Source organism: Populus euphratica, unplaced genomic scaffold (assembly GCF_000495115.2).
Source record: "Populus euphratica unplaced genomic scaffold, PopEup_1.0 scaffold26.1, whole genome shotgun sequence".
Lineage (NCBI taxonomy): Eukaryota > Viridiplantae > Streptophyta > Magnoliopsida > Malpighiales > Salicaceae > Populus > Populus euphratica.
This window is the reverse complement of record NW_011499896.1, coordinates 1,298,459-1,318,108: the sequence shown is the minus strand read 5'-3', so window position 1 is coordinate 1,318,108 and position 19,650 is coordinate 1,298,459. Positions and strand designations below refer to the sequence as shown.

Here is a 19,650-nt window from a genome sequence, read left to right as displayed (position 1 = left end):
ATTATTATTATTATTATTATTATTATTATTATTATTATTATTATTGTTGTTGTTGTTGTTGTTGTTGTTGTTGTTGTTGTTATTACTGTTATTATTGTTGTTGATGATGTTATTGTTATTGTTATTGTATTATTATTTATAATTTGTACAATTAACCTCCCTGTAGTTCGACCCCGGTCTTGACGGGTTATTTATTACTTTGACACTTCTACACTTGGGAAAAGATATCAATCTTTTAGTCGTGTCATCCGGTCAATTTTTTTTAAAACATAAAAAAAAAAATATTCAAGTGTTGATAGAGTTTTCTTTCTTGGAAAAAATAAATTTTAAATTGTGTGAAAGTTGACCCAATATAACTTGATTAAATTTACAAATCCAAAGTAATTAATACAATCCATAAAAAATATAGTTTAACTAAAAAAATTAAAAATGATATTTTTAAAAATATGAAGATAATAACATACTCGACTGACTTGATCTATTCAAGTCAACAAGTCAAATCTGTAACTCGGGTTATAAGAATATGATAATCTCATAAAAAGTAAATCAAAATAAATTATGAAATTTAATTCTCAATCAAATAAATGTTGAAGGATAATATTGAAAAAAAAATCAACTAAAACAGGACTTAAAAAAGTGAGCTGAGTTAATTAGTTAAATTTGTGACTCAGGTCATAAGACCAAGATAGCTCCATAGAAAACAAGTCAATTAAAAAAATAACATAAAAAACTCAAGTCAATCCGCCAAACTCATAACCTGGGCCATTAGACCGAGATAATCTCATATAAAAAAAATAAAATATAATTTAACTCGAGTTAACCTACTAAATTCACAACTATAGTCAAGAGTTTAAGAAATTTTTATAGAAAGTATATCAAAATAAATTATGAAGATCAACTCCCAATCACTTTTATCGGATCCAAATTTTAAAACTTCTAATTAAAAAAATAACATAAAAATAAGGCAAATAAACCAGAATTAACTTATTAAACATTATTCCTGGGCAACGAGACTAAGATAATCTAATAAAAGACAAACAAAAAAAAATCATGAAATCTAATTCTTAATCAAACACAATATTCAATTATAAAAATAAGAAAAAAATCAATTAAAATAATTGAATCAAATAAGTTAACTAGCCAAATTCATGACTTGGATCATGAGACAAGGACAATCCAACAAAAAAAATCCAATATTGAAGAACTTATGACCCGAATCATGAGATCAATATAACTTTTTAGAAATAATAAAAAAACTCAATTTAATCAGAATTAAAATACCAAAATCAACGACCTCAATCATAAGATTAAAATAACTTCATATAAAGTAAATTAAAATATATTATAAAGCTTAATTCCAAACCTACCTGGTGTTGAAAAAAAAAACTTTAATAAGAAATAAGACACAAAAAAGACCCGGTTTATTAGGAATAACCCTTGAAGCATTATTTTTGAGTCATAAAGCTAAAATAACATAATAAAATGTAAATAAAATAAATTATAAAATCTAATTTTCAACAAATTCAATATTAAAGGATAAAATTACAAAGAAAAAAGGTTAATTAAAAAAACTGAGTCAACTGAATTAACTTACTAAACCTGTAATTTATATCATGAAAGTATAATAATCTAATAAAAAAATAAAATTAAAAAATATTTAAAAATAAAATATTATTTTAATAAATAATATTTTGAATGGAGGGATACAATCAAACCACCTCTCTACGCTTATGCTACTCGCATCCGATATTTTCTTTCTTCTTTTGGCGAGGAAATGATCAATTATTTGGAAAAATAGAAGACGGGGGAATATAAGGAAGCACTTTTTGGCTCCAGGATTGATTCTTGTTGCTACTCTCCCTATTCGGATTTTACTTTCTTGTTAATTTCGACCAAGTGACATAAAGCGGTGCTTCTCGACGAAAAGTGTTACAGACATACCTCGCGGGTACTATTTTATTTAGATTATAAACTATGTCGTTGCCTTGCATGATTTTTTTTTTTGAATTTTAAAAAATATATTTTGGTATTGTTAATATTTTTTTAGTTAAAAAAATTAAATTTTATAGAAATTGATTCAATACAACTTTTATTGTGATAGATCTAAAAACAAACTAGATAATCCAAAAAATATAATTTGAATCAAGATAATTATTTAAGATAAATTTTTTTTAATAAATATCAAGACAATAATTTATTTGATCGATTTGGATCAACCCGAGTTAAACTTGTTAAATCTCATACTAAATCATAAGATTATGATAATTCCATAAAAAAGCAAGTCAAATCAAATTATGAAGTTCAATTTTTAATAAATATAAATTTAAATGGTGAACTAAAAAAATCATTTAAAAAAATCAAAAAAATAACTTGAGTTAACCTATCATATCAATGACCTGAGTCATGAGACCAGGATAACCCAATAAAAAGCAAATTAAAACAAATTTTAAAGCTCAATTCTCAATTAACCCGGTGTTTAAGGATAAAATTTAAAAAATTAAAAAAACACAAAAAAACAACTTGAGTCAACTAGGGTTAACCCATCAAATCTATAATTCGAGTCATTAAATACATATAACTACATAGAAAACAGATCAAAATAAATTACAAAGTTTAATTCTCAATCAACATAATGTTAAAATATAAAATTATAAAAATTATAAAAAAGAAGAAGAAAACTTAAACCAACTGAGTTAATTTATTAAACTTGAGATTTGGATCACAAGTCTAAGATAATTTTATAAAAAAAATTAAAAAATTAAATTTAATCTTCAATAAATCTAATTTCAAAGAAAAAATATAAATTAAAAAATAAAAAATTATATAAATGAATAATATTACGTGATGAGAGGTAGAATACTCCACCATTACTTTTTTTTTATTAATAACATGAAATGCTATAATATTTTTGGCGTTTTCATTTTTATCTTGTATTAATTTTGGTTGGAGATGACACCCAAGCTCTAGCCACACAAAAGCCAGCATACAGAGGCTACACCTAGACGTGCTCTCCCTACAAAATTATTTTATTTTTTATTTTTTCTATATTATTTTTTCATTTTATATTTATTAATTTAAACATGGAAAGTATTGTATGTCTCGAGGACTTGCTATTTTAAACCAATATCTAGCCACCCAGTTAAACCCATCGAGCACATAACCCAACAACCCAGAAGCCACTCACGAAAAATCTAATTTATGCCTGAAGTGTTTTCACAACTTTATCCGTTATAGTTTTATCTCATGTTGTTTTCAACGATACCTTGGCATATACACTCCATAACAACGAAAACAATAATCCAATAGTTTGTGTGTCTTTTAAAAATATATTTATTTTAAAAAATAATAAATTAATAGTTTTTATTATTTTTTAATAATTGTAATATATTGATATTAAAAATAAAAATAAAAATAAAATTATTTTAATATATTTTAATAAAAAAAGCATTATATACCAAAACATTAAACATATACTCAATGATCTTCCATAGTAGTTAGATTTTGCTCCTGGATTTTATTATTTTTTGGATGTGATAATAGATAAAGACGGATCTGTTGATGGACCGTTAATGATGTGACAGAAAAAGAAAAAAAAATAAGGATAAATATTCCAGAAATGATAAAATAGCAATTCTGAAAAAGCTAAAGGTTTCATTTGTCTTTGCAGGGAGTGCCGTGCTTTTTTTTTATTTTAATTTTTTTATATTAACTTTTTAAAATGTTTTTAATAAATAAAAAATATTATTTTAATATATTTCAGAATTATGAACTCTTTAAAAACACGAGGCCGTTCTCACGCAGTTCAAGGTTTGCGTAACCAGTCAGGCAACTTCTCTATCTACCTGCACTCCTTTCATTTCACCATTTAAATTTGCCAACCACCAGCAGCAGCAGCAATACGATCGAAGAGATCCAAGGATCGAGAGAAAATGGCAGGGTTTGGAAAAGCGATGGCTTGTCGCCAGCATGTGCGAACTAGATTAGGAACGAGATTCATGTCTTCTTCTTCGTCGTCATGGTGGCAAAGCGTTGAGCCTGCTCCCAAGGATCCTATTCTTGGTGTAACGGAAGCTTTTCTCGCCGATCCCAGTCCTGACAAAGTCAATGTTGGAGTTGTTAGTACTTTCGTTTCCTTTCTTTTCTTTCTTCTCAGTTGAATTGGATTGAATCGAATGTTTTTTTTTTTGAAGTATTAATTTTCACTGAATCTGAAATGAGAAATATTAGATTTACAGATGATTTTGTATCTTGTTTTCCTCTTAACTCAGATTGAAGCTGAAATTTGTTGCGTGTTTTAATTTATGGAGTATTCTATCTAATTATTTGGATTGGTAGTAGAAGAAGGAGATTGATTGATATGCGTTATTAAATGAAAGATTTAATTTGATGATGGTGATAAAGGGTGCGTATCGAGATGATAATGGAAAACCAGTTGTTCTCCAATGCGTCAGAGAAGCCGAGAGGAGGATCGCCGGCAACTTGAACATGTGAGTCATTTAATTTTTAATATTAGTTAATTTTTACTCTTACTTTATAGAATTATGTTTGTCTCTTTTGCGTTATTTTCTATACTTGAGATTCTATTCTGGTAATTATTTAAATATATATGCGCTGCTGGTCCTTGGCCACATGCAATAGGAGTACCAATCAAAGGCCACTAGGCCTCCTCTTTTTAGTCGCCCATCTTTAATTTATTCCTCTCGTCGTGCTTTCAAGTGTCAGATATAAAGAACAGTTCTCTTTTCCATTTAGGAAATAAAGTACGGTTTCCTATGGCTATTTCATAAGCCATCTACACTTTTACACTAGAGTTTTGAAATCCTGGTATTTTGTTGATTTTTTTTAAAATGTTTTTTTATTTAAAATATATTTAAAAAATATATTTTTTGTTTTTTAATATATTTTTAACATTAGTATATAAAAAAAATATAAAAATAATTTATATCTAATAAAAAATTAAAAAATTTCAAAAACACGATTAGACAGAAATATCAATCAAGATTTAAATCAGCAAAATGACCGGACGATTCAATTTGGTTTGTTTTCATGAAAAAAAGAAGGTAGGATTTTTTTCTTCCATTTTTTTTTTGTGTGGATTATATTACTATAAACAAGAATACCCAAATCTATTTCTATCAAATATGAAATGTTGGAAACACTTTTATACGGTATTTGGGATGGGATGGGATGGAAATCCGGTGCAAATGGTGTTTTTTTAAATTTTAATTTTTTTGTTAAAAATAATTTATTTTTTATATTTTTAAATTGTTTGAATATGATAATATTAAAAATAATTTTTTAAAAATAAAAAATATATTATTTTAATATATTTTTTTTTAAAAAATATTTTAAATCACAATTACTACCATAATCAGGGTTTCAAATACACGGGTTAAGCTCAGCACACAACTTCCAAAAAAAAACGGTAAAAGCTCCTTTTACTGCTAGCGTATTTAACTTCATGTTTTATTTACTCAAAGGATTGTTTTATCACTGAATTTTTACTCATTCTCGAACATTTGGTCCCATAACACCAACTTTTTCTTCTATATGTATTAGTTAGTTACCTTTCTCACTATTTAACACAAATTCATAACAATAAAGAAATATGATCAGTCCAATATAAAACAGAAGTTTCGAGCATTTAAATGGTTTTGATAATCTTATAAACTTTAGAAGTTCATGAATTATTTATATATACACAATTTGTTGTATAAAATAATTTTATCTTACTCTTTAATAAATTTATTAATAAAATGTCATTATTTTCCAAAATTATCGATTGTTTTCTAAAAAAGTTGTTTCTTCTGCAACATCAAGTTTAGTTTGCAGTATTTATTTTCATTTCTTAAGTTCAAATTAGTTTGGCTTTTAATTAATTAAAGTATTTAAAATATTAAATTCTATTGAGATATATCAAGCACACTATGGTCAACTTATTAAATAGAAATAAAAATACAGTGGGAAAGACACCATTTTTTTATGTATTATGCCACTAACTTTGGTCAGATCAAGTGGAATTTGGTGGGTTTTTGATCACCCGAATTATTTAGATGTTGAAACTCACTATTTATCTATAGAAATAAAAAGAAAAGCTATTAAAAGGGAGGATGACTTTTGACTTAGGCCCTTAAATGTCGCAAATTCTATGGGTTCTTTAGAAACCGGAATAGCAAACCTAGAATAGTAATGGAGGAAATGGATTGAATAATAAGGAATTAGAATATCATTTTAATTTCAATGATATGTTTGAAAAGTATCTCAAAATGAAATGAATTCAAAATTTTGTGTAATTTTTTTTTTAAAGATGAAGAGAATAAAGATTAAAATCAAATCCATCACGAGTGGATAGCTAGTATTATTTACTAGTCGTCAACGTGATTATAGTTGTCATGACCTTTGTTGCGCCACCTCAGTGCTGTTGCGGGTTGTAATTATTTTTTACAAAAATATATCGGTTGTAAAGGTTATTTTGATGTGTTTTTTACAATATTTTTTACAAAAATATATCGGTTGTAAATGTTATTTTGATGTGTTTTTTAAGAAATATTATTTAAAAATAAATATTTTTATTTGAAAAAATAAAGTTCCTGTGTGTGTAAATTAGAATAATATCTTGAAAAATCAAACATGAACAAAAAAATTGAAAAAAAAAACGTATATTAAAAAAATAAATACAAAAACATGACTTTGGTTATAAGACTGAGATAAATACATAGAAAAAAATTCAAGATAATAACAAAAATAATATTAAAAAAACTAATACAAAACGATAAGTTTGTACGAATTTGAATCCCTAACAAAACTAATATTAGAAGATAAAACTAGAAAAAGAATCAAATATAAAAAGGTAAATACATTGAAAAGAAGTTGCAATGATGATGCTAGTGATTACATCATATTATATTAAAAAAATACATGTTAAACTCGTGACTTAAGTTATGAAACCAAGATAAATATATAGAAAAGAAATTGAAGATAATCACCAAAATATTATTTAAAAAAAAACTAATACAGAATGATAAGTTTATACGAATCTGAATTTCTAACCAATCAAATATTAAAAGATAAAATTAAAAAAAAATCAAATAATTGAAAAGAAGTTGCAATGATGATACTGATCATTTACATCAGATTGTAGTTAACATCATAGTGGATATATGTTTTAAAACCTTCGTATAGTTATCACAAAATAACTATTATAGTGTCACCATCGCAACTGTTATGGTCATGGCGGAGATGGTGAGAGTAGAAGTGGAGCGTTATTATAATGTAACTCTTTGAAAAGAAAGGAAAAAAGTATTATCGCTACCATAGCACTACCATTGCCAATGACATGGTTGAAATGTTAGTTGTAATAACAATAACACTTTTATCATTTTTTGAAAATAGTTATATCATTAGTTAGATATTGATCTTTCATTTTTATTTGTATTTTTCATTCCTTTCAATCAAATACTCTTGCTCTCGCTTCCAATATTTCATTCATGGTTGTCAAACTATTTCTCAACGTATTAACAAGTCTCTTTTACTCCATTTTCTTACAAGCTATACCAGCAATGTTTCAATTAAATTAAGCTCTAGGTTGTAGAATTAATTCAGGATAGCTCTCACTCTATACAAACTAAAATAATATCAAAGTTTTTGTTTTGTCTCTGGTAAAAAAAAGGGTTTTCTCTTTTATTATTTATTGTAATCTCATTCAGTCACGTTGATATTTTTGATTTAGAATAATTTATTATTTGCTGCCATTATTTTAGTCTAACTGATAGAGATATGAACGTAGGCTTTAGCTTAGCATGAATCTTGCCATTTATCAAAGATTAATGCACATATTTGATGTATTAGATAATGAATTTTGTACGATTAATCAGTCTTTGGAACTTGGTTATTATAAATTTGCGTATCCTCTTATGATTTAGATATTTAAACTCGGTCGTGTTTAAATTGAAGAAAATATGGAGGATGTTTGCAAAAGTTTTGCAATATCCTTAATTTTTTTTCTTTTAATTTTATTATCTTTATTTCTTTGTAAGTGTTTTGTAACTAACCATGCAGTCCAAGCAATGATCCACCACTGACTCAAGAATGTAATTGCTTGACTTAATATATGATTGGATCAGGTTCAAAATTTTTACAGCCCGAACAACTGGTCTCTCTTTGCTATTAAAACCTTTGAACACCTAAATTGAAAATTAAAAATAAACATTGAATTTAAAGAAAATTAGAATTTTTAGTTCAAGTACTAATTGTACTTTGACTTAAAGCTCAAGGGAGGGTCAACTTTTTTGTGTTAAAGTAATTAAAATACAAAACATTATAATTATAATTATAATGATGAAAAAAAAACTAAAAGTGCATAGACATTTACCGTACTGCCACTACTAATCCAGAGACAAAAAACATTGCATATTGCACTATTCATCTACAATGCAAATTTTACTATTCATGCAGTGTCTATTTTTATATATTTGATCTTTGTAGTTTTAGATTTTTACATTTCATAAAATTTTATTTTGCTCATGTTTAAGTTCGTGAAGTTTGAGAAAGGAAAAGAGAAAGTTGCTGAAAAGGGAGATGAATGAGAAAACTTTTAGTTAACTTTAAAAAATATTGATCTTGGTGTAATGAGTTTGTCTCGAAGAACAGAGTTTTATAGAGGTGGTTTGAATCTTGAATCATGCTGGAAAAGGTGTAACAGAATAGAATTGAGGAAGTTTGTTTTGATTTGGTTTAATTTTGTGTTTTTAGACTAATTTGAGCATGTTATGAAATTAAAAATGGGGTTATTGAGGTTTTTAAATTTATTTATTTGCTATTAGTGTGTAACAGAATAGAATTGAGGAAGTTTGTTTTGATTTGGTTTAATTTTGTGTTTTTAGACTAATTTGAGCATGTTATGAAATTAAAATGGGGTTATTGAGGTTTTTAAATTTATTTATTTATTTATTTATTTGCTATTAGCTGAAAGCATGTTGAAATTTAGGTTATATATCTCCTTAAATAAAATTATTAATATAGTATTTAAAAATCAATCATATTACATCATAATTTTCAGGCAGAAAAGATTAGAGCTTTTATGATAATATTAATAATTAACAATTATTTTATGAATAATTATATATGAACCCGATAACATGTAGATTGTTAAGGATCCCTTCTTAACAAACAATTGACAATTGTTTAGAAGAAAATTGAGAGAGAAAGAGAATTAACAGTAATACAATCATTCAATGTTATTCATTGCCTTACAAGTTCTTTATTTCAAACTTATATACAATGATATGTAGGCTGGTAACTCTACTAGCTTAATTAAATAACAATTTACTGCTTTAACTAACCATTAACAGTTTTAACCGACGACAACCAGCTCTAGCTATCTTTACATGCTCAAATCTCATGCTGTTGCACAATAAGTGTTGCTGCTTCTTCCTGCCTCTGCATTTCTTGCATTATCACATTTCAATTTCTTCTTTCTTGGCTACTAAGCAACATTGATCTTTTAAGCTCATAAAATAGACTCTTTTATTTTAAGAAATTGCTCAAAAATATTCAATAAAAATAAAATATTTATTTTGCTATTTTTTATTATAATTTTTTTAAAAAAATTTAAAAAATATTTATTCTTTTCTTTATCATTTAGCTGCTTAAAATTATAAAAGCATCTTTTTTTTATCAGAACTTACTTTTCAAATATTTATGATGTTGATAAAAAAGATATATATTGGTCAATAAAAAAGAAATACATGAATAAGAAATGAGAATTTTAACTAAAGAATTTTTTTTTCCAGAATCAAAGTTGTTGGATTTCTTATGAATATTTATTTTGATTTTTGCATAATTAAATAAAAAGATTTGTGAAAGGGGCATCGTGGCAATGTGCAGGTATACTGGCTAATATAAACCAAAAAACTATAGAAGTGCATTCTTCCAAGATTTGGCAATTCGTTGTTGATGTCCACCATGATTATTAGAAGTTGGAGAACATGCTTGTTTGTGGTTCCATCTTTCATTGGCAGTTCTGTTTTAAAAGTTTTTTCCCCCTTTGCTGTCTAAAAATTTGTTGTGTTCTTTTACAGAACAAAACAGTTTTAAGGTCCTATTAAAGGTCGGTCATTGTTTAGTTTTCTTATCATTTTGACTGATCATTGATCATATATTTTTGCTTCTTGTTGGATAGGGAGTATCTTCCCATGGGAGGGAGTGTGAAAATGGTGGAAGAAACACTGAAGTTGGCATATGGAGAGAATTCTGAGTTCATTAAAGACAAAAGGATAGCAGCAGTGCAATCTCTATCTGGTACCGGTGCCTGTAGACTTTTCGCAGACTTTCAGAAGCGCTTTCGTCCTGATTCCCAGATCCACATACCGGTCCCGACATGGGCCAAGTTAGTGTTCTTTACGTTGTTATTATTATGGCAATGGACTAGAATGAGCCATAATGTTAAAAAATTGTTTTCCAGCTCTTTTTTTTTTTTTTTCCTTTTTAATTGCTTAGTTACGGGCTTCTAACATGAGACTTAAACAGCCATCATAACATTTGGAGAGATGCTCAGGTCCCTCAAAGGACCTATCATTACTATCATCCAGAATCTAAGGGTTTAGATTTTTCTGCCCTGATGGATGACATTAAGGTATGTGAGGCAGATTTTGATCTTTTGACTATGTTAAACATGTTATTTTTCCTTCCCCGTTGTTAACATGTTCTGTTTCAGTCCCCTGCTTATTACATAGGTGAATAGTAATGAGGATCATTACTATTCACCTCTTTTTTTGTTATATGAAATGAATATTCACACATATCCTCTTCGCAGAATGCTCCCAATGGCTCATTCTTTCTACTTCATGCCTGTGCTCATAATCCTACAGGAGTTGATCCATCAGAAGAACAATGGAGAGAGATCTCACACCAATTCAAGGTAAATACTTTCTTGCCTTTTTGCTTATTGATTTTCCTCTCCTGTCCCCCCTCCCCCCTCTTTTTTTGACATCAAGCATCATGTAATTTTCAGGTTAAAGGTCATTTTGCCTTCTTTGATATGGCTTATCAAGGCTTTGCTAGTGGTGATCCAGACAGAGATGCAAAGTCCATCAGGATTTTTCTCCAGGACGGTCATCATATTGGTATTTCCCAATCATATGCAAAAAATATGGGACTCTATGGCCAGAGAGTAGGATGCCTCAGGTATTGTGTTCCTACCATCTGAATACATGCATTAGGTGCTGCTGCAGCAACTGTTTTTCCTCTTCTATTCCTTTTTTTGGACAAATATTTTTAATGTTTTGATGGGGCTATTAACTGGTTCTTTTTCAAGATATATTTAGGTAGATGTTTGAAAGCCAATGAGCTTGTAGCTCAACTGACATCCATGCCCCCCCTCCTTCCAAGAGGTCTCAAGTTTGATCCCTTTGTAATGAAAAAAAAAAAAAAAACAAGAAAGGCCTGAAGGGAGGCACCTTTTACCCATGTAAACAAGAGCTCATGGCTAATTTATCAAATGATAATGGAACATTACAAATTATAACATAAAAACTGAGGGTCTTTGCACAAAAGCAGAGGAATTTATAACATTAACTGTATAGTTGTCTGACTTTTGCATGTTTCCAGGAGCTAACAGGATTCTGGACATGATCTTAAGGTTAATCCTGTTAAATGTTGCCTGCAGTGTGCTTTGTGAAGATGAGAAACAAGCGGTGGCTGTAAAGAGTCAATTGCAGCAGCTTGCTAGACCCATGTACAGCAATCCTCCTGTTCATGGTGCACTTGTTGTGTCAACTATCCTTGGGGATCCAGAGTTGAAGAAGTTGTGGCTCAAGGAAGTGAAGGTAATTTTATTTTCACTGGACCCCGCCCCCCCCCCCCCCTCTCCCCCCACCATTTTGTTTCATTCCATTATAGCATGGTGGTATTTTTTAACATAGCATACACATGAGGAAATGTCTGCATCTGAGATCTACTTGTGCATTAAGATAACGATCCAGCCATGGAGTAAAAATTTTAGAATGCACCAATTCTTTCATCGATGTAATGCTGAATGATTATTTCTTCACGCGTCACCTGCAACTTGATGCTAAGATTCTTCATGACAGCCAAAGAGATGACTTTTGGCAGTGCAGCATCCATCTGTACTGATTTGTTTATATGCATCTGAGAGGAAATGCCTTGAAAGCCCGAAAACAGAAAGGAGGAAAAGGATTAAAAACCTAAACACACTTGGAAGAGAATTATCAGCCCCGCACTTCCATTTTAAAGATCACCTAAATTTTGTCATTACTTCTTTCTTATATTATTGATAAGAAAGGAACCTGATTGTTGTGACCAACAATATTCTGATCAGGTAATGGCTGATCGCATCATTGGAATGCGATCTGCACTAAGAGAAAACCTTGAGAAATTGGGTTCACCATTGTCGTGGAAGCACATCACTGATCAGGTGTGCCAGAATTTCTAACTTAATTATCAATTTCTTCGTAACTTTATATTGGTAATTCATTTTGATATTCATCTTGTTCTATTTGTTACTGGAATCTACCAATCATTCTGCTTCTTGCGAACAGATTGGCATGTTTTGCTATAGTGGGATGACGCCTGAACAAGTTGACCGATTGACAAAAGAATTTCATATCTATATGACCCGCAATGGTCGGATAAGGTTTGCTCTCATTCATGAATATCTTACACTTAACATCTACACCCGGATATGCCTGATCTTTATGCGTGTTGTGCATGCATGCGGATCTTTAAGTTTGCTAATATTCGGATGCATATGCAGCATGGCAGGCATTACTACTGGCAATGTTGGATATCTGGCAAATGCTATCAACGAGGTCACGAGCTCTGCATAGGCTAATCGCTGAAGCAAAACCTCAAATCATCAATTGAAGAGGTCATACTTGCATAGTCAGAAGAGCAAATAAATTCCTAGTTTTTCTCCCCCATGCTATTTTGTGACCAGGGAGAGGACAATAAAACGGTCGCTCCAGGGGTGGCTTAATCGTTTTACTGCGATGAGGTTCTCACAACAACTGTTGAGGAGACCAATGGTGGACAACATCAGGTCTGTAACGAAGCAACATTGAATTGCATATGATCTGTTACATTGATTTATGAAAATTTACATATTTACAAGTTTAGTTTTACCAAACCGAATGCCTTGGTGGTGATTATACTTTAGAAACCGAGAGTACAGGGTTGAGATGAAAATTATTTTAATAATAACAATATTAAAGATTAGGACATCTTAAATTCATCTGGGATAGCTGCGTAGTTTCTTTTTGGGGAAACCTTGATTTTCCCCCCAAATTTGGATGCCTGTTCTCAACAGCATCCCAAACCTATATATTTTATGTAGTGTGCATGTTTTATGAAGTAAAATGGCATCACCTTGAAGAAAAATTATTTTTGATATCAGTTATTAAAAAATTTTAAAAAATATTTTATATAAAAAAATATTAATTTTTTATAAAATATTGCTTGAGACACAATATAAAAACCTCAAGAAAGGGTGAGGAAGGTGGAAGACACATATCTTCATATAGAAGCGAAAGCAAGAATTTTGTTTTAAAACGGTTATTTGAACTCCATTAATGAGTATCTTTTAATTTGCATTTTACTAGAATTTTATAATAAAAAAAATAAAAAAAAATTAAAAGTATTTTTAAATAGAGAATTAAAAATATAAAATAAATTTATTTTTAAGATGATTTTAAAATTAATTTATATAATTTTAAAACATGAAAAAAAAGTCTAGATATCTTATCATTCTCTATCTCTTTTGTAAATATATAAATACCAAAAAAAGGAAAATCAAGGAGTGGTTAGACTCATCAATCATATATGGTAGCATGATTTTCAAAATTTGAAGGCAAGATTTCAAAGGCATCATTTATTACGACAAGAAGCTGTTAACCTGGGAAGGTTCCCTAGCCTAGACCTAATATCTAAAACGAGAAAGAAATGAGAATATCAAACAATACTATTAAATTAAAGTGTCACGTGATTGCATATAATAAACGGTTTGAGTTTAGGTGATCGTATCTTGCAAGTTCATAACTAGAGAGCTTTTACAGGGTTTATTTGTTTTTTATTTTTTAAAAACTTTTATGTATTTATTTTTTATTTTAAATTAATATTTTTATATCATTTTAATATATAAATATTAAAAATATTTTTTAAAAAATAAAAAAAAATATTATTTTAATAGCTTTCCTGTCTTGCAGCTCTCGGAGAACGTATAAGATATGAATTTATTGTATGAAAAACATTATTTTGTTTTTGTAATAAAAAGGCTCATTTTTTTAATTAAAAAACTAAAATGATGTTTTTTTAAAAAAAAAACAAAAAGAAAAATCTCTTACGTTCAAGGTTTCTCATGGATTTGACTAGGTCTCGTATGCTAAAGTACAACATAGCACTTGATTTTCATTGATGGATTGAGTACAAAAGCTTTCGAGGTTTACGATCAGAACCATGCCCGGGAGAGGATTTCAAGATCATGGACATGGCTAGAGATCTTCACTTCAATAATGCGAACAAATTATTCGAACACACAACACAATTATCTCAACAAAATTAAACAACGTAGATAGAATCAATTCACCACCCTGCAATTCCTTCTTATCTCTCCGTTCCTCCCTGTAAGGGGGCTGATATTCCCCATCTTCACCATGGCAGCAGCAAAATCTCTAGCAAAGGTAGCGCCGTTTGTGCTGTAAGTCCTGACAAGTGCATCTTGAGAACCTCCGTTAAAGAGCTCCTGGTCTGAATGAAGCAAGCCACGGCGGGCCACAAGATTGGTGTAATAATTGTTATCAAATCTGGTTTGAGTGCCATCGAGTGGAGCTAAATTGGCATCACCACCAGAGGCAGGGCAACTAGCCCTTCTAGTAGTGGCAAAGCTGGCATCAATGTTGGTGTCATTGTATATGCGGTTACGAAATGAGGTGCATCTGGCAAAGCCAATTGTGTGACCCCCAGAGAGCGCAGTCATGTCACTAGCACTCAAGCCTTTGGCAGAAAACATGGAGATTAGGGTCGCAAGGCTAGACGCGGGTGATGGGATTTGGCTGTTGGCTGCACTCTGGCTAGCTGTTCTTGCATCTCTCCGGCCAAGTGGTACTGTCCATGATGGTCCTCCTAGCTGCGTGCATGCATTTGTGTATATAGTCAAACGATAACGAATTTGTGTATACAGTTCACTTTCTTTAATTAATCGGTGTTGAGAAATGAACTTTGATAGCTCAAAACCCCCAAAAAAGAAAAGAAAAGAGAAAAAGGAGTAGTATTGCTAGATAGAAGAGAGAAAACTTGACAAGAAAAACTAACCAGCACAACTCCATCTCGGGCTGCAAGTGCAAGGATATCCGCGCAGGAAACTGTGGCATTGCAAGCCGCTTCTACCCGAGTTTTAATGGTGTCAATCACTTCAAAACCTCTAGCTGAATTTCTGTTGGGATTCGCATTCTTTTCACCCGTGAAAGTGGCAGTGTCATCTAGTAGTATAGATCCGTCGCATCCCTACAACAACACGAAATAATTAGAGAAAACTATTTATTTCTTAATATGATTTAATTTAATGATAAAAAAGTTAACATATATATATATATATATATATATATATATATATAAAAGCAAGCTCGAAGACTAGCTAGAGAGCAGCTCATTGAACATTTAATCCCATTTTTACTCTTAATTGGTGGGAATTAATTAATTAATTAATCTCAAACCAAGAGAGCTAAACAATTAAGGTGGGGAAGAAAGATATTAAAAAGAGAGATGTCACACATTCACAAAGCAGTCATGGAAGAACAAGCGGAGGATGGAGGCGGCAAGCCGAGGCTGGCCATTGACAGCCCCCGTCATTGCATTACGCACTATGGTTTGAAGATTAGGGCATGTCGAAGCATAAAAGGTGGCAGAAAGCTGTGCGCTGCAAAAGGAGGATGCCAGGAGCGGTACAACACAGAGTGCAACAAAGAATTTAGTCAAGCCCATGACGAGCGAATAGATCGAGCTTACTTATAACTGAGATTAGCTAACAAGCTAGGCTTATGTTACTAATATGGGGTGTGAGCATGTGATGACTGGAGAGTTCCTTATATAGACAGCAGTAGAGTGCGTGAAAAGGTAGAAAAATATACACACAGACACAGTCATAAGCAAAAAGAAATACAATATTCTATAATTTAGGACATTAATTCCTAATTAACCCACATGTAACCATCATACACACCAACTCGTAGAAAATGTGAGTTTTTTGCCTGGACCCATGAGATGGAATCGTAGACTTCTCTCATAAACACCATTATTTGAGTGATATTGATGATAATATAACTCTTGAAGCACCTGTTCCTCACGGCACAAATTACAAAAATCCATGCAGAAATACACCCACACGTCCTGGGAAAATTGAAGCCTGGTGTGAAAATGTCATCTAGAGTTCCAACTTTGCTGCCCGAACGCGTGCTTTAGCACTTTTTGCATGGAGAAATATGCTTAAAATCAATCCGTAAGTCAACCACCGAAAGATCCTCTGTATGCTCACATATAAGGTCGTTGATCACTGCTTGATGCAGGTGCGGAGCCAAGTGTATTTTACAGGGGAGGTCAAAATTAATATAATAATATATATTATTAAAAAACTTATTTATTTAAATTAAAAAACATTAAAAAAATAGAAAATTTTAAAATGTTTTGCAGGGCCGGGCCCTTCTTCCCCTCCCCTGGTGCCGCCCCTGGGCCTTGATGTAAAGTGCATTTAACGAATGGTTGACTTCTTCCCCACGATGCCTCGAAGAAAATATCAAACGTCGTGCATGAATGCTAAGAGAAAAGGTTTAGGTTATGATACCAAATGAGACTTTCCTGCTCTTTTCTGCCTAACCGCGTTTTGTTGTTATGCAGTCAACTAAAACTCTATCTACAGTGAAAGGAGTTCCAAAATAAAGTTTTTTCCCCTCTTTCTTTACGAAAACAGTTGCCGGACCAAAGAATTAAAGAGGCTATTATAGTTTTATGATATAATTTATATAATTTTTTAATATATTTAAAATTTAAATTTGTAAAGAATATTTTAAATTTATTTTTTATTAAATAAAAAATAATAAAATTTAAATCCGTAACTACTTGATTATTAATTCTTTAATATCGTATCAAATAATCATTTCAATATAGAAATTTAAATAAATAAAAATAATTAGATTTGAATTCGATATATTATATTAAAAAATCATTTGATTTAAATATTTTAATTATTAAATAAATAAATATAATAAAATTTAAATTTATAATTATTTAATTATTAATTCTCCAATATTATATTAAAAAATTATATCAATCTGCAGCTCACACCACCAAAGTATAATTTATATTACTTCATCTAACTAAACACGATCCCTTCCCTCCGGCCCCACAGTGTTCTCGCAAAATAACAAAATAACATTCCTGGTTGATCTCTGCGTATATATTCACATACATCCGTCTATTCATCAATTACTCAACAAGATAAAAGGTCAGAACATGGCGGCTTTGAAAATGGAACGCCATCACCGCTTTTATTCCTGTAGACTTTTCAGAACACATAAACATGTCTTAAGAGATGGAAATCTTGTTGGAGCGGGGAAAATTTCAAAGGCGAATTAATTAGAGCAGAGAAACAAGCAAGTAATTAAACATAATCAAGGAGAAAATGCCTACGGAAACCCTCTCCCCCAATGCTAGTTAAGGTCGAAGCAGATATTTGACATTTGCCAGAAACAAGAACAAGAACTAAATGCAGATCCCACCCTAACTGCTCAAGGCATCAATACACTAACATGATGATGATTAAAATGCGATAGGATACTTCCATGCATGTTGTTACATTACATGGACTCTTATGGTGTGTAGCAAATGATATTCATGCATCTCGTTTTTTATTCACTCAAAATCTTAAGATAAAAACCAGATGACTGCATGACAGACACAGATGAATATCAAGATCATCATGCAATGCAGCAGCATATTTGGAAGTGATCTTGCATTTTCCCCGAGAAATGCCGCGCGCAGCACCGTCTTTGGAAGTCATTTTGCATGCATTTTACCCTCAGAATGGTGCCGGGGCAACGACAAAGAGCAGCTTCATATGCCAGACTACATTGCTCGAGCACCTCCTCGAGTTAAAAATGTAGCTTGAGATGATACCCAGAGGAGTTATTTTTCAGTTTTTTTTTAGGAATGGCGAAAAAGATCTGTATATGTATGTATATATATATAGAAGTATATAAACTGGAAAATAAATTTTAGCTATCAATTATGGATTATATAATAATTATCCCCAGATATTCTGTTTTACCTAATAATCAACCAGCTGAACAGGTCGTCATGGTATTTTGTCGTCCAGCCCTAATAATCACCGCTTCTTCTTTTTTTATTGTTCTTAATGGAATGAAAATGTTATTATCTACTTCACGATCAGGGAGGCTAGGGGGAGCCAAATTACGATCAAGGAGGCTAAGGGCGCTGGGGGCTGGGGCCATAATTTGTTTTAAACAAGATGAACAAAGCGTGGTATGATGGTTCAAAATTCAACTGCTATAGGTGTTCGGAAGTCGACGTAGAAACTCTGAAACTTTATATTCCGACCTGATATCACTATAAAAGTCTAAAAACCTTATTAAATCCATCTGTAACCCTAAAAACCATCAATTGATTTAAAAATTCAATTAAACCGGATCGAAAATAATTTTTTAAGTTTCAATTTATTTTTTCTAACAAGATCCAAGAATTTAAAGCATTTTCATTGAACTGATCCTCCATGCATGCAAGGCAAACCTATTAAAACCACAAGATCAATCCTTTTCTCTCTTGTTCCATTTCTGGCGATTCTATATCTTGTTTCAACAATGATCGATGGACTAAAACTTAGAAAAACACAATTCAAAATCAAAACGTAAAATTCAAGAACTTCAGTGATGAAATCATGCATAAATTGAAACTTCAATTGTTTTGAATAGCGGGCACAGTTTTTGTTTTGTTTTGTCCTTATTCTTTTCATTTATTTAACTATAATTTTAAATTCAATTTCATAAAATTAGTTTTTAATTAAACGTTAAAAATTTTCACACTTCATATATATGGGAGCGAGCATGTAAACTGAAGCAGAACTCAAAAAATAAAACGTTGTCAATATAACATACAAGATGAAATTATACAAATAAAATGCAATTTTATGACAGAAAAAGTGTTGTAAACATTAAAAATAAAAACACTGCACAGAAAATACTGTTTTAATATATAGAATAAAAATAAAAACACTGCACAGCAAATACTGTTTTAATATATAGAATAGTGTAATGTAATGTAATAATTGTCGGCATTTGAATTAGAGAGGGAGAGAGAGAGAAGACTTCCTTTGGCTCTCTTACTAACTGGAGGTATATGCTTAAGTTCGGTAGAAGTTCAGATTATTATTTTTTTAATTAATGAGGGTGTTGAGACTAATTTATTTGTATTTATATAAGCTTTTATGATTATTAGATTAGTAATCATAGGGTTCAAATTTAAAATAACAAAAAAATAAATCTTTTAATTTTAAATTCTTATTATTACTAGATTATCTACTAAATAATTTTTCCTGCATGTTTTTTTTTTAATTTTAAGAAAAGAAAAATA

At 30.4% G+C, this 19,650-nt stretch overlaps 2 protein-coding genes across 2 annotated transcripts; one reads left to right on the top strand and one right to left on the bottom strand.

The window, feature by feature from the left end:
- Nucleotides 1–3,783: 3,783 nt before the first annotated feature.
- On the top strand, nucleotides 3,784–13,245 carry LOC105132131 (aspartate aminotransferase, mitochondrial). Its single transcript, XM_011035455.1, has 10 exons — nucleotides 3,784–4,115; nucleotides 4,402–4,487; nucleotides 10,181–10,387; nucleotides 10,528–10,633; nucleotides 10,814–10,918; nucleotides 11,012–11,184; nucleotides 11,666–11,825; nucleotides 12,338–12,433; nucleotides 12,558–12,652; nucleotides 12,773–13,245. Exons 1-10 carry the CDS (start codon nucleotides 3,930–3,932, stop codon nucleotides 12,843–12,845), a joined length of 1,287 nt encoding a protein of 428 aa, XP_011033757.1. The 5' UTR covers nucleotides 3,784–3,929; the 3' UTR covers nucleotides 12,846–13,245.
- Nucleotides 13,246–14,391: 1,146 nt separating this feature from the next.
- LOC105132129 (peroxidase P7-like) lies at nucleotides 14,392–16,085 on the bottom strand. Its single transcript, XM_011035453.1, has 3 exons — nucleotides 15,784–16,085; nucleotides 15,325–15,516; nucleotides 14,392–15,139 (listed from the first exon to the last, which is right to left on the bottom strand). The coding sequence occupies exons 1-3, from the start codon at nucleotides 15,991–15,993 to the stop codon at nucleotides 14,591–14,593; spliced, it is 951 nt and encodes a 316-aa protein (XP_011033755.1). The 5' UTR covers nucleotides 15,994–16,085; the 3' UTR covers nucleotides 14,392–14,590.
- Nucleotides 16,086–19,650: the final 3,565 nt, after the last annotated feature.